Source organism: Varanus komodoensis, unplaced genomic scaffold (genome assembly GCF_004798865.1).
Source record: "Varanus komodoensis strain SLA01 unplaced genomic scaffold, ASM479886v1 scaffold35, whole genome shotgun sequence".
Lineage (NCBI taxonomy): Eukaryota > Metazoa > Chordata > Lepidosauria > Squamata > Varanidae > Varanus > Varanus komodoensis.
In genome coordinates, this window is record NW_025335856.1 from 1232012 (window position 1) to 1247902 (window position 15891).

General features: G+C 44.0%; 1 protein-coding gene across 2 annotated transcripts in view; it reads left to right on the plus strand.

Moving 5' to 3' along the window:
• LOC123028130 (stimulated by retinoic acid gene 6 protein-like) overlaps positions 1-15891 on the plus strand; it is a 49218-nt gene that overhangs the window by 4129 nt on the left and 29198 nt on the right. For both annotated transcript variants that reach the window (XM_044439669.1, XM_044439670.1), the window contains exons 2-5: positions 7519-7594; positions 10183-10283; positions 11422-11561; positions 13952-14072. In XM_044439669.1, the coding sequence (XP_044295604.1) occupies positions 7519-7594; positions 10183-10283; positions 11422-11561; positions 13952-14072 (438 nt within the window). The remainder of the gene's footprint in view (positions 1-7518; positions 7595-10182; positions 10284-11421; positions 11562-13951; positions 14073-15891) is intronic.

A 15891-nucleotide genomic window follows, 5' to 3' on the forward strand; every position in this document is an offset into this window, starting at 1 on the left:
AGAGGGGCCTTTGAGATAGTCAGTCATACAGGATAAGGCAGTAAAAAGCCTGTTTTCAAGATTTACTCCTGCTTCTACTGCTGTCTAGCATGGTGGTCTAGGTTGTCATACTGTTTATTTTTCAAATGAATATGCTGCTTCACATAGAAGAAGCAGAACGTAAAATGCAATTGGATCAAAGCAACTACTTAACAATAGAAACAATGCAATACAAATTAGCAATGAAACTTATATGTGCTACAAGCCATCACTGGCTGGGTCCTATCAGGGTAGCTATTATAAAAAGAGGTGTTTAAGAAGGCATCAAGGGATGCAATCCTATGCGAGTTTAGACATTGGAAGTTTTCCTCCTCGTCTGAACTTCTATAGGATTGTGCTCAAATGTCAGAACTGTAGGAGCCTGTCCCCTATTGATTGGCAGAGTGCCCCAAGGGATGTGGGCTGCAACACTGAATCCTCTGGTACAAGTTGCTTCTGAGGTGATCTTTTAGAGGACCTGGCCTGCTCAGAGGGGCTCCCTCTGATGATTGCAGTGGCAGAAGAGGTAAGGTCCCCCGGCCCCACGTTCTTCCCAGGGAGCCATGCTTGGTCCCAACACTGTTGCCTTTTTGGTGCCAGGATGCGCCTATCCTCCCAGGCACTTGATAGCATGAGATGGGGCATGTTTGAACAGGTCAGATCTTAACTGAAGCAGCTTTAGTCATTTAAACCATTTTATATTTTATATATTGGGAAGTTATTATTGCATTTATACTGTTATTATCTATTTTGATTATTGTATTTGTGTTCATGAATTGCTATGAACCATTCAGAGTGATTTAGATATTGATACATACATAATACATAATAGCCTATGAATGCGAGTTGCCTAATTCCAGTCCTTGTGTAGTTCAGGTTTTTGTTTAAAAGAAGCAGTGAGCCATCAGAGTTCCTTGGCAAAAAGAAAATCAATTATTATAAATTACATACATGGGAAGCAGGTGTTGGTATGCACTATATTCTATAAGAAAATCAAGAAAGCTAGTCTAGTTTCCCCCTCTTGTAAATATTTTGTTTCTAGCTTCATACAAATCCCCTGAGGCATGTATATTAGCTCGGGGTTACTGGAACATTTAGGTTAATTTTGGACTCCAGATTTAACTCATTTCCAACAAGGGGCAGAGTGCTTTAAAGTCTATAACTGACCTCAAAGGGCTTTAAGCCCTTCCCTATGGTCATGTTCCCATACTTCAAAATGTGAGAAATCAGCTGGGTCTATCGTTTTGTTTTATTCACTCTGCTAAATGGGCATGAAGGCGTCTGCCCCAGAGTCTCAGCCTGAATGGAACACTAGGAAGAATTAAGTGTCTGTGAGCAAAATACGTGTGCAGAAAGATGGCACAAGACTTTTCAATCATTGCATGTAATGGATACGCTGAGCCTTGATGCCTGCCCTGGCTGGAGAGCACCCAATCAGAAATGTTTGGGCTACTGCAGGCAAAATGCCAGGAGCAGTACTGTGACTGTTGGGGGAGAGCAAGCGGTGTGGTGGGACCAGGTCAGGGCAGGACAGAGCCCCAGCTGCCCCTTATTATCAGGCATGCTCATGTAATGTGACACCCCCACTCCATGTTCCTGTTCCCTCTGAGCTTAGCCACAACCCTCACATTAGCTGGGGAGAAATAATTTTTCCTAGCAACATTATAATGTTCCCCGTTGTAAAGCAAAGGATTTCTGTGTAGCTTGATGTTGAATTAGTGGTATTAATTTAATTTACCTATTAATTTACTTATTAATTTACCTATTAGTGGTAAAACAAAACAAAACAAAAACTGTTTCCAGTGGAGATTATTTTGATTAGAACTGATTTTTCACTGAGTGAAATCTGGCCCAGATATTTACTAAACCATGAATGAAGCCCATCTAGTTGAGTGTTGATTTCCAGCACTGACCAACAAGATTCCTCTGAGAAGCTCATATGCATGGCCTGAAGAGGGATGTAGGTCTCTCTTCTGTTGTCTCCAGCATATTCTTAGACATTCAGGCTCTAAATGCAGAGATTCCCAGCTGTAATGGAAGTTCTTCCTCTAAAATGAGGTGGGAACACCTGTGGCCCTCCATTTGGTACTGGGCTACTGCTCCTATAATCCCTAACCATTGGCTGGGACTGGTGGGAGTGAGAGGGTAGCCAGAATGCCACAGGTTTCCCCTGTCATGCTCTAAAATGTTCGGACTATTGGACTGAAGTGTTCTTCCACCTTTAATTCAGAAAAAAGCATATTGGCTATCAGTGAAGCACCAGTTTGGCCCATTTTATTGCATTTAAGACTCACAGGGCCTTGGAATACATTCCCCAAAGAGGATTCCTTTCTTCCAGCATTTTAGAGATCTAGTTCTAAATATTTACAGCAGTTTTTTATTATTGTGGTGTTGATATTTTTGCATTATCTTATATTTTATTAAATATTTGTATTTTAGATTTTTAACTGTTCAATGACATTTTTCTTTGCTGTAATCTGCCCAGAGAATATTAGCTAGTGGGCAGATTAGAAATGCAGAGAAATATGTTAGAACTCAGACTTCTTGCAGAGCAATCCTGTAGATATTGACATAGCTGTAAATCCCATGAGTGCAACAAGGCATACTCTCAGGCAAATAGGTATAGGATTGCAGCGTTAGCATTCCTGAAGTAAGGACCAAAACTCTGGAAGAGTCTACTTGGTGTGTTCGAAATGGCGACACACTGAATCCGCATTTGAATCCTTTTGAGAACACACAGGAGGGTCTCTGTAGAGACATGGTTGTGTTGAGAGCCAGTGTGGCGCAGTGGTTAAGAGTGCCAAACTGGGTGCAAGAGTTCCCACTCTACCTTGACACTCACTGGGTGACTTTGGGCCAGTCACAGATTCTTACAGGGAGGTTGTTGTGAGGATAACATGGAAAGCCACGTTGGATTCCGTGCAAGAGGAAGAAAAGTGGGAAATAAAAGCAATGAAATGATAACAGTGGCTCATGTGAATAGTGAAAGAATCTCAGTTTTCAATCTGCGAGGAAATGAACACTTGGATCTGTGGGAAAGATCAAATGGTTGAACCTCTGCGGCTTTATTGATCGGTGGCCCAGTACCTGCATTCGCTAACGATAATATATTACTGAGTAGAGGCAAACTCAACTACAAATCACAGCCCACGTACAGACACTTCTATAACTTGCTAGTGACATACGCCAATACAGAGTGTTATGTTTCCAGATAATGTTGGTACAGCATCTTGATGTCTTTAGGCATGACATAATGTTCTAAACCGATCAGAAATACTGGTAACAATAGCATGGAAAACATTACTGATTGCTTTATTGACAGGTCATTCTAGTAAATTCTTGGCAGTTCAGGTCAGCCAGTCTGTCTGTTTAAACATGCAAATGTGTCTAATGGAGGAACCATTCAGGAAATCTGGTTTGACATCTACACTGCCCAGGGGCTTGCCTCTGGGGGACTAGATGCGTAGGTGGGTCCATTCAGAAACAAATGGACATCATTTTTTCAGTTTTTTTGCAGCTGATGAGAACACAGGTATTTCCTCACTAAAAGTATTAGCCTCCAGCAGCTTCTCAGTCCAGCTAAGAATGCTATCTTCTTAAGGCAACAGCAACACTAAACAGTGACCTGGCTTGGAATTCTGCTGCTTTCTGAGAAAGGGGTACAGGTTTGATTTTATAACGCAAAGGCACATATAAGCAATTTTTTCTCCGAGGATTGATCTGAATTTTCACAACAATAGCAATACTGCAGCATTGTTGTTGTTTTTTGGGTTGGGCTTTAATGTAATCCACAACCTTGTGTTCAACATGCTCAATTATGTGCATGCTCGATTTTGCACATTTGCAGCCTGTTGGCTGCTCTTTGCCGCAGTCCAAATATCCATGTAATACAGATCTGGAAACGAGAAGCAGAGAGACACATGGGGGCATCCAGAAGCTGTGCCGGGGGGGGGGGGAGTGTCATCACTTTGTTTGGCACTAGTTCTCTGTGATTAGTTATTGCCTGGAGTTAGCAAATAGTGCTAAAACAAGGAAAGGAATCTCCTGCTGGTGAACATTTCATCAAGTGTGGAACGTATATTTTAGAGCTCTTTTGGCAGCTGATGAGAATGGCCAGATCCAAAGAGTTAAAAAGCTCTTGTGCTGACTGGATTCCCCACCTGGATGCCTTCCAGCAAGGTTGGCCTACTGGTGCCATCATCCTGAGATGTCTTGGAGGGAGCCAAGTTGGGAAAGGCTAATAATGTACACTGTCAGGGAATCTCAGTTTAGCAGCCTGTGAGAATGTATGCTTGGATCCACAGGGAGACAATTATGTTATGAACCTCAGCAGTTTTATTGGTAACAACACCCAGGAAACCCCTCTGCAGAGGTAAGCCTTCATGAACAGCACTGTTGGGTAGAGGCACACGCACCAACTACAAGTTCCAGAACATATGCTGAGTGTTTTATAGGTTTTGAGTCCCATACACAGGAGTTGGGGTTGATGATGAGCAAAGAATGGGTACATACCAACAGATAATGTATTCATGAACAAAACAATGTGAAGAAACTTCAGAGGGGGCATGACCTAATGGTACAGTAAATATCAGTGATTGATTGATATGGCAAAGGGAAAGGCACATGAATCACAAGTGGGTTTGGGTGTGGGTACTGACTTGCAGGAAACTAGTCAGTACAGTTTGCTGCAGTCCAGCGGATTAACAGAACAAAAGCCTCAATGCAGTGAAATGCTAACAATGGAACAAACTTAACTTTGCAACTAAATGTAGCAGGTGCCTAGGGTCTCAGTCTCTTAAACAGATGACTAAAAAAGCTTCAGGGAAACAAAGGATCCTGACTTGGAATTCTGATTCTTTCTGGGCAAGAGGAGCAAGAACACTGCAGGTTTGATTTTATATCACAAAGGCACATATAACCAACCGTTCTCTATGAAGATTTATTTGAATTTCCCCAACACCAAAGCGAGCCTTGGCAAGTGCAGCTTTGGATATCTGGTAAGACAAGCTGCACCTCCTAACCTTCCTTCTGCACCTCTCTAAATGATACACAAACCCCACTCCCCATTGCATATGGCTTATGCTTCCGACTGGGTACTCCTGGCTGCTTCCATCATCCTCAAAAGCAGGCATTTTCCAGATGGACACAGGATGGAAACAGATGCTCACCAACTGCAGGATGACAGTCACTGGCCCTCAGACCCACAGAGGGTGCAGAAGGTCTCATCTGCCCTGAGTCGGGAGCCATCAGCCATTGCAGGGAGAAATCGGGCCCTGGGCATCTGCTGCAGGCACTCCCTCCTGGACATCATCAGCGGGTCAAGCCAAAATGTAAGAAAGCTAGCATCCCTTCCAAGCCAAGAGGATTAAACTTAGTCAAACCAGTGCATGCCAGAGCTTCTGGCTGTGCTTCTGGCTTCATTTCTGGGATGCCTCATTGCTTAAACAAGGTTCACTTACATATTCTGTTAGAGAAATTTTTACCTCTGTGCCTGTACATTTGGGAAGCGGAAGGAGTGGTGCAGCAGATGCTGTCAGACTGCAGCTCTCTGCATCCCTCTCTACTGGCCTAGCTGGGGTTAAGGTTAGGCTGTCCAGCTGCATCTTGAATGCCTCTAGGATGGGAGATCCCGCAAACTCTAGGCCACTGGTTCCATTGTCCTACTGCTCTAACAGTCAGGAATTTTTGCCTGGTACTGAGCCAGAATCTGGCTTCCTGTAACTTGAGCCCATTATTCTGGGTCCTGCACTTTGGGATAATCCAGAAGAGATCCTGCCCTTCCTCTTTGGAACAGCCTATCAAGTACTATCGTATCTCCCCTTATATTTCCTGCTATTCAATGATGAAACATCCATTCAGTTTTTTGTGCACACAATCGAGGGCATTCTGCTGTCCGATTGTCTGCTTCTTCCGTGTGTGGGCCAGCCAGCCAGCAGACCATTCCTTGGCAAAAGCGGAGAAGGGAGGTGGCATTTTTTCCTAATTCACTGAAAGCTGAGCATGGGCAGACTTCTAACTGTTGAAAATCTAAGTTCAGCCACCAGATCAAGATCTTTTTTATTTGTTCAGGCATTTTTACTGACTATATTGACATGATTCACACCTCATGAGCAGTGAGCCACAGTTGGTTGTTGTGTCACCAAACCAAAGCCAGCCCAGGTTACCCTCCGTGACCTCTTCTTTCATTATGTGTCTTCGTTTGAAACAAACCACTGTGAGAACCATGGACTATTCTAGGAGTTTGAGTAACCATGGAGAATACCCACTGGTTGGCAAGGTGCTCAGCAAGAATTTTTGCCACCCTTCCCAAGCCTGCCCTTGTCACCACCCTTCTTTGGCTTTTTTGGATTTTAACTTTCTTTCCTGGGGATTGTGATAGGCAGCTCGACATCTTTTCCTTGCCCATGGCTGGCAAGGAGAAAGGTCCCCTACTAAGGTGCTACTTGGGCATTTAGAAGAGGCTGTTAGTGGCCATCAGAATGGGGTGTGTGAAAGGCAGCTCTTAAGCTGCCCTTTTCAGTCTCTAAAAACAATAAGGTTAATTTTTTAAAAATTTTGCCTTCACTTTTGCCTCTTTTCATAGTTAATTGTTGCTCCGCTTTACTTTTACTTGCTCCGTTTACTACATGACATTCTTCTTTTTTCTATAGTATTGTACTTGCTATCAATAGACTTTTATGTCTTGTAAAATGCTCTCAATTCTGCTTGGATTGAGACATTTTTAAAATAACAGTGCATTCTCATGTTGTTAAAATAACTCCTTTTGGTTGAAAGGAGCTTGCCTTTTTAGTGAAAGAAAGTGTTATTTAGATCAGTGGTTTTCAAGCTTTTCACAGCTGGGGAGCGGCGAAAACAGGAAAACCACCTTGGAGATCACTGAAGTAGAAACCAAAAGCACCGTACACATAATACAATATTCTGTGTATTCGTTTCTGAACACAGTACCCAAAAAAGAAAAAAATTCTCCAACCAGAAACCAAGCAACAAAAAATGCCAACAAAAGAACAACATACTGAAATCAGTGCAGCGCGGCTCCCAGCTGGCTCCCACCCAGCTATCTCTCCCCTCCCTGTCCCCCACCCCCGGGCACTGGTGTACTCCCAGTGAATGCAATACCAACCAAGGAAGAGGTGGTGAAACACAGCCAGCCCCCGTGCTGGTCTGTGGTGCGTAGAATGCGGCCCCATCATGGACCGGCAGGAAAGCTCCGGAGTATTGGAACTGGTCCGTGGACTGGCGGTTGAAAACCGTTGCTCTAGACCAGGCTTCTCCAACCTGATGCCCTCCAGGTGTGTCAGGCTACAAATCCCAGCATGCTGGCCAAGGTGTGCGAGGAATCATATTCTAAAAGATTTGGAGGGCATCAGGTTGGGGAAGGCTGGACGTGTTATTCCCAGCAGAGATCTTTCTACAAAAAAGGAAGTTTGGAGAACAGTTTTGAGAGTGCTGAAATCTGCCTCTTGCAAAATATTGCTTATATTTGGTTTTTTTACCTTACAGGAAAAACGCCCAAAATAACTCTTGTATAGAGCCAATAGAGTCGAGCCTTTTTCTACATTATTCACTTATTCCATCGGTAAGTAAACTACCTGTTTGATAATAATTGACTACTTAGTTTTTCCCAGTTAAACTGTGCACCTCTAACTTAGGAACCCATTTTGGTATGTGGGAAAACTTGCAAATGTTTGGATTCACTGGGTGCTTTTCTTGAAACCTTTCTGCACACTGAAAATTTCTGCTTTCCTGAAATTCTGATTGTCACAGGCTCAGAGTGACACTGTGGGAAACTGTTGTGATTGTTAGAATTACTTGCATCCATCCACACCTCCTAGGAATTTGCTATATGCACAGTCTAAGGCCCTGAATGACCTAGAGAGTCTGAATAGCCAAAGATTTCTGGATCTTCCCCAAGAAATAAGGAGTTTTACTCACAGTGGTTCTCAGATGTTGAATCATGGCACACACACAGTTCTTCACAATATGGTTACAAGAGGTATCTAACAATAAGACATCCTTGCATCTAACCGTAGAAACGTGCAGTGTTATGTTTACCTCATAAAAGAGGCCAGCTTTCTGGAGTGTGGGTCTGACTTGAGCAATCCAGGTTCTGGTCCCTGCTCAGCCATGGAGCTCACTGGGTGACGTCGGGTCAGCCACATACTCTCAGCCCAACCTACCTCACATAGTTGTTGTTGTCAGAGTGAGAGGAGGAGAATTATGTAAGCTGCCCTGAAGTCCTTGGAAGGAAAAAAGTGGCATATAAATATAATAAACAAATAAGAGCAAGGCAAGTTTCACATGGAATGCTTTGCTTAGCAGTGCAAGTTTCTTGTCTCTTCACAGGCTTCTGTTGGGGTTGGTTTCCTTCCTTCCTTCCTAGTTGGCTTTCTAAGTTAGCAGTCATGCATAAAAACACAATAAGTAGTATTTTAAAAAAGTGACCAGGAGTGTCCCCATAGGGCAGATGGTGAGAGGTGTCCTTTTTCAGCTGCCTACTTCCCTTTTTCTTCTGGGACCTCTTCCACAGGTTCCTTGGTGGCAGGGGACGGTCCAGCTAGGACAGGCTCTGCTGTAGCATTCACCACCCTGCTTCCCTTTGTGTAGACTTTTGAACAGGATGTGACAAGTAAAAATAATTGAGCCTTCCATATAAGATAGGATGTAGCTGTATGGAAAGGTTTTCTACAGTGGAGGAAGGAAGGACAACAGCCCAGTCTTTCTGCCATTTAGGCAGGACCTGGATTAACAGTGGGATGCCCTTTCCCTCTGAGACGTCTGGATGCTTCAAGGCTGAGGCTGGGTATGTGGCAGGTGGAGGAGGAAATCCAGCAACCCCCACTGCCTCTGCTCTTCGGAAACCAAATTAGGTACTTACCAGTCTATGCTTAAGCACTGGAGTCAGTACTGAACCCAACTCAAGAACCACAGAGAACCTAAGCTAATTAACCACTTTATCTAATAGAAGGGGAAAGGGAGATTAAAAAGGATAAAAATTAGGTAAAAGGGCAAAGGACCACGAGACCCAGGAACGTACAATACACCACCTTCAAGAACAACAGCCAGCAGCTACCCCTGCTTTTGCATTGCTTAGAGAATGCCTCCCATTCCAGTAAAAGCAGAAGTCTAGTCCAAATGGGCCAGCAAAGTCCCTCCAGTCCATTAGCATTCCAGGAGGCACACAAAGGCCTCAAGCTTCACCATTTCACTGGGCACCATCCAACAATTCTTCCACTCTCAGATTGTAAAACACAGCTTGGTCTGGGCAGTATAGCAAGGCTGTGTCTCCAGGACAGCACTGCCTGGAATAGTTGCAATAGGCTGGCAGTTAATCATCTTGGTCCTTTCGGGTCATTCCAGGCCAGAGATCTGCTAAGAGAGAGAAGCTGTACTATTCTACCCTTGCCCTGCTAAGCACTGGCCTTCTTCACAACCATGGAAAAGAATATCTACTGTTCCCTTGCAGTGCACTTGTGATGTTTACCAATTAGTCTGCCTCTGACACTAATACCATTTTCTTCCTCACTTATTTTTGAATATCCAAATATTTTCCCTCAAAGACTTGCATGCCTGTTGGGTATTTTTCCCCTTGGATATATATTTGGGCGTTCTCCCTCAACAGCCCAGATTTCTGGGTTCAGTTGTCCTACAGAACAAGCAAGATCAGAGCTTTCCTGGATTGCTCAGCAGACTGGAGGTGGGTGTGCATTCGGAGGGCAGCGTACCCCTCATTCCCACGTGCTCCCAAACAATCCATGATTTAAAAAATGTGGGCTCTTTCATCAGGCAAATCAGGCCAGGGTGTATGGAGGTATGTTTTAATGGTGGGTTTTAGCAATCTTTGGAGATCCCATAATAATTGTAGCACAACATGTATGATTTAACATGTTGGAGCATTAATCTCACTTGACTCAGAGATGTGGCTACCTATTCTGCAATGCTATCGAGTCTCTGCAGAAACAAAACTGTAGCACTGTAATGGTTCCCCTACATTTTTCAGACATATGTGAAACCCTGGCTGGGGATGAAGGGAGCTGTAGTCAAACATGGAGGGAAGTAGATGGGGAACATTTCTTGATCTGAATTATTGGGTCCTGCTATTCTGCATTAATTTCTGAAGACTTCAATGCCTTTTTTACCCTCTCAATGCTTCCCCTGTACTTGCAGTTCATCATCATTATAGTCCTGGCCTTTCTTGAAAAGAGAGCAAGAAGATGCTGCTTTGATGAAAATTTCTCCTTACTCAGCAGACGCTTCGGGGTGTTGATGTGAGTTGGAGAATACTGTGCGCCCATCCAGCAAGGGTCATCCTTGGGTGAAAGTAGTAATTTTTCCAGATCTAACCATAGGCTTCTAGGAGGGACAGGTATAGCATCCTTGAAAGGAACTACCCTTTCCACCCAAAACAACAGTCTCCTACCGCTGCATCAGGGAAGGACAAACCTCACAAGGGCAACTGGCCTCCGTCTTTGTGGGCTGGTCCCCAAGTCTTCTGACTGTAGAATCATTCAGTGGCAAAAGGCCCGAGGGGGAGAATGCTTCCAAGATGGTTCTGGGCAGGTTTCTTCTAGTGAGTTGACCAGGCCTCTCTCGCCCAAGGTCCTGAAGATGGGGCAAGACAATATATTGCAGAGTAAATGCAACACCATTCAGCCACCAACAACCTAATATATATGTGTGCGTCTGTGTCTGCGTGTGGTGTGCATCAGTCTCAGGCAGAGATTGTTGTGACACCAAGGCTGTTTCAGGTTTGTGAGAGTGCCCATGAAATGTTAGAGGATACATGATTCCACAGCAGCCAGGCCTTGGATCAAACCGGGAGAGAGAGCAGTGGAAGGGGAAGCTTGTGAAGGAAGGAAAGGGGAGAGAAATGAAAAGGAAGCTCTGCAGCATCAGCTCATTCTCTGGCCCGCAGTTGAGGAGAGTTGGCTGGTGTTGGCATGGGCGGATTGCAGCCCCCACTACAGCCAAAGCTTGTTCTAGAGTCCTGGGGCACTGGGGAAAAGCCCTCACTGCCCATCTTGTTGGATTCAACTGTGTCCAACAGGTAATTATGGAAATGAACCAGCACATGTAAGGAAGGGGAAAGAAACCTCTGTAACTTCTTTTTCTACCCCAGTTGTGCAAGCCCAGTCAAAAGTTCTAGCAATGAGTGATCCTTTTAAGTTTGGGGATGGAAAGTTATTTTAATCATTCTGAAACAAGGAACATACCTTTTCATGTGAGGATGGGGAACTTGTGGCTCTGAGATGATGCTGGAATCCACTCCTATCAGCTCTGCCCAGCATGGCCAGTAATCAGTCATGGGAATTGTAGCCCAACAGCATCTGGATGGCTGTAGGTTGCCTGTAACTACTCTAATGTGCACCAGAGTTTTGTTCCAAAAATTGTTTTGTTGATTTGCAGACCCTTTGATTTTGTCGACTTGAATGGCTCGTATAGCAACCGATGGTCAGTTGGATTTGCATTTGGTGTTACTGCAGATAAAGTGATGTTCCTGTTTCTTGACATGTACATCCCAGTTACAATTCCTGGCTGGGCTAAAGGTAAGCATAACTAATCATGCTTAATAATAATAATAACAACAACAACAACAATAATAATAATAATAATAATATCTTGGGTAGGGTGGAATTTAATGCCTTTCTTCCCTTTTAGCACTGTGCATATGCACTGTGCATATTCTTGCTTCACACAATTGCAGGGGTCTGTGATGGCTAATGAAAACCCCAGTGTTTGCCCACCATGGGACTAGATCAAGAGGAATTCATTTCCTCAGACCAAAGATGGGGCAATTGTCAATGAGCTACTCTTTTGTTCCCATGTTGGCTGCTGCAGCACAATACAATAGATGTTTACAGAGGTCAAACCAGCTATGTTCCTGTACAGATGCCATCTCAAATAAATGTCTCCTTGATTAATTTAACTGCTCCCCGCTGCATCTCAATTATTTTAAAATCCAGAGTTTCCCAAAGCCATATCTTTGCAATTGATTTTCATACTTCACTAAATTTTCAAGTTGTGGGCTTTCCCTCACTGGAGATGTTCAGAAAGCACTGGACAGTCATCTAAATGGTATGGTGTAGCTTAGTGTCCTACCATAGCCGGAGACTGGACTGATGGCCTTCTGGCCCGTTCCAACTCTGCTATTCTATTATTGTATGCATAGAGGATGGATGTACTCTAGGACCAACAAGCTGCCAGTGTGGCTGTCAGGCAGACCTTAGTGAGGAAATTTTCCATAATGGGGCAGGGGGCCACTACTAAAAAGGCCTTCTCCCTTGTTGCTATCCTCCAAGAGAGGCATTTTGAAGAAGGTCTCAAATGATTATCATAGTACAGTGGTACCTTGGCTCACGAATGCCTTGGTTCACGACCAAATTGGGTCGCGAACAAAAATTTCATGAAAATGTTGACTTGGGTCACGAACTCCGCATCAGGTGGCAACTGCTATCGTGGCCATCTCCCCCTCCCAAGTGGGGAGATGGCCAGGATCACAGTTGCGTTCATGCAGGGAAGACATGTGTGATCACGGGCACGCTCCTGCAGGAAAGACAGGCGCAATCCCGGCTATCTCCCCACCCCACTGAGTGGGGACATGGCTGTGATCGTGCTGGGAGGGAGATGGCCAAGATCGCGTCCATCTCCCCCGCCCCCCCCAGCCCGCCGGGATGACGGGCGCATGCAAGGATGACAGGCACGATCTCGGTTGTGCTGGCAGGGGTGGGAAGATGGCTGCACTTGTGCTTGGGGTGGGGGGGTGAGATGGTTGTGATCTTTGTTGTTCTTTGTCACTTTGCTTCACATTTTTCTGATTAAAAAAAAATTGGTTACAGAACGAATTAACCTTATGGGGAAATTTAACTTGGCTCACGACCAATTTGGGACACGACCAGAGTCCTGGAACGGATTAAGTTCGTGAGCCAAGGTACCACTGTATAAGAGCAGATTCATACTGGGGGCATTGCTTGTTGTTGTTGTTAGTCGCGGTCGTGTCCGACCCATCACAACCCCATGGACAACACTCCTCCAGGCCTTCCTGTCCTCCACCATCCCCCGGAGTCCACCCAAGCTCACACCAACCGCTTCACTGACTCTATCTAACCACCTCATCCTCTGCCGTCCCCTCCTTCTTTTGCCATCAATTGTTCCCAGCATTAGGCTCTTCTCCAGGGAGTCCTTCCTTCTCATTAGGTGGCCAAAGTATTTGAGTTTCATCTTCAGGATCTGTCCTTCTAAAGAGCAGTCAGGGTTGATCTCCTCTAGGACTGACTGGTTTGATCTCCTTGCAGTCCAAGGGACTCTCAGGAGTCTCCTCCAGCACCACAATTCAAAGGCCTCAATCCTTCTGCGCTCAGCCTTCCTTATGGTACAACTTTCACAGCCATACATTGCAACTGGGAAAACCATAGCCTTGGCTATATGCACTTTTGTTGGCAGGGTGATGTCTCTGCTTTTTAGTATGCTGTCTAGATTTGCCATAGCAGTCTCCAACTATTTTTACAGACTTACTGATGACTCTGGATTGATTTTTTCTGCTGTTATTTTTTTGTCCACCGGATTGTGTCGGGCACTCTGTAAACTTGCTTAGGAGCCCCATCTCAAGGCAAGGAAGATTTATCCAATTGCTGATATGTTTGGGCAGGATGCAGAAACTTGGACTGACAGGGAGTGGCTCATTCTTTTGAGTCAGAGAAACTGTAGCAAAAAAACCCAGTTTATCAGAAATGTACGGTTGGTCCTCACTGGTAATTGGTTCTGCATTTCTTCTCCCTAGCAATTGAAAATAAAGCTGTGAAGGTAAAGCAGCATTATCAGTTCTCAGGGCATAACTTCTTTAAGTGAGCAGCAGCAAACAATTACATGGAAAATGCTAGGCCTCAAGATGGCATAACTGTCAGAGAACATAATGAATGCACGCTCTCTTTTTTTGCAGTGTTTTGGGTTCTCCTCATAGCCATCGAAGTGGGCATTTCCTCATACCCTTTCTTTGTGTGCCTTTCAACAAGACACAGGCTTACAGGAGCCATCTTTGGATTTCTTTACACAGCAACCTGGTGAGCAGGGCATTAATTTGGGATACCAGCTTGGTAATGATACTGACAGACATGGCAGGGATTGTGGGAGCATTAGCTGCAAGGGAGCCCAAGGGTAGTGTTGCAGTCATTGCTAGGGAACAGATGTGGCAAAATGGTGCGTGGCTCACAGTACTGTCTGTTTGGCTAGGTGTGCAGCTTCTCATGAGGTCTGAGCTGCACTGTGAACTTCCTTCTGATTCCTTCAGATCAGAACTGCCAGGAATAAGAACATCAGAAGCCCCCAGATAGATGCTATTTATTATTATCTTTGTATATAATGTTTTCTATGTATTTATTTCAATAATAATTATATAATACAATGTAATACAAATTATATATGATGTATAATAAAATATACAAATAATAATATAATATTGATATAATGCTAATAATATCATCATCATCATCATCAAACAACATAGGGTCGGATAGCACAGGAGACTCAGCAGGACAACCTCCCCCACCCTATAACCCCCCCCCCCCTACTGAAACAGTCACTGCCATTCCCTTGTATTCAGTGAAGGAGATGTCTGATTGCTGGTGAAAACAACCCAGACACCCCATGTGTTCAGGGGAGACACTGTGGTGCAAGGAGGGTCAGAGGTGGAGGATATGATTTAATGAGTCCTGTAGTTTGACACCCCATGCCCTGCCAGCAGTAGGAACCTTCCTCAGGGTGAAGCTAACACTAGTGGGAAGAATTCAGTTTGTAATTAATTTCTTGCATGAGCAGTACTCAGTCCCTCATCAGTTGGCTCATTAACATGATGGATGTATTTTGCTAGTGTATTTTGCTCTGCCCTCTTTGCATCACAGGGTTAGTCCTGTCTGGCCCACTTTAACATCATAAAAGCTTCTACTTATGAGCTTCTCTTTCTGAAGAAAAAGAAAAGAAAAAGAAGTGAGGGAGGGAGATGGGTTCAAAGCCATATATAAGGTCAAAAATGAAAACACCAAAGGAAGAGCAAAGCACTGAAAAGCGTGTTCAGGATAATGAACGTTGCAAAGAACCTCTTGCCACACAAATCCATATGGCTTTCTCTGTAATCAGAAATAACATTATGACAGAGGAGTGCCTGTGGGATTTGGAGCTAATAATGGGGAAGATGTCATTTAACTCTTGCAGCAACATTAATCATTTTTTAAGTGAGTGCTCTCAGCTAGCCAAATAGCTCAGCTGTTATTTTTTTCTATTCTATTCAATGAAAACCAAAGCAAAGGATATGGTATTTTTTTCTGGTACCATATTTCTGAAGAAATGCTAAATGTTTGTTATGTGTTTGTCATATGTTACGTATTTTGATGAAGATCTGAGCAAGGTGATTCAGAAAGGTTGGGTGGTTTTATTGGACATTTTTGGAATAAATAGTGGCAAAAGATTCCCATGCCATACCGGACCAAAGATCACTCCCTCAACTCCTACAACTGAAGCTGTTCAGCTGTTTCAGGGTGATATGTGTTCTTTCCCACTTGTATGGATGGGCAAAATATAAATTACTTTTTCTGAAAAATATGAAAGAAGATTGGACTGGAGAGAATAAGAAAAAGAATAGATTGACTTTGGGACATGCAAGCTTCATGGGTCTTCAAGAACAGGCATATAGGCAGTAAAATGGGACCTAATTAATCTTGTGCAACATGTATTATCTGTTCAAAGTTTCCCCACCTAGGAAGGCTTCATGCACCACTATGATTGGAAGCACATCAGTTCTCTAGATGCTTTGTTCTCTTAATGAAGAACATTACATGGGGTTATCACTGTATTAGACAAGATCAAGAAGAATGTGGAAGAAGCAAA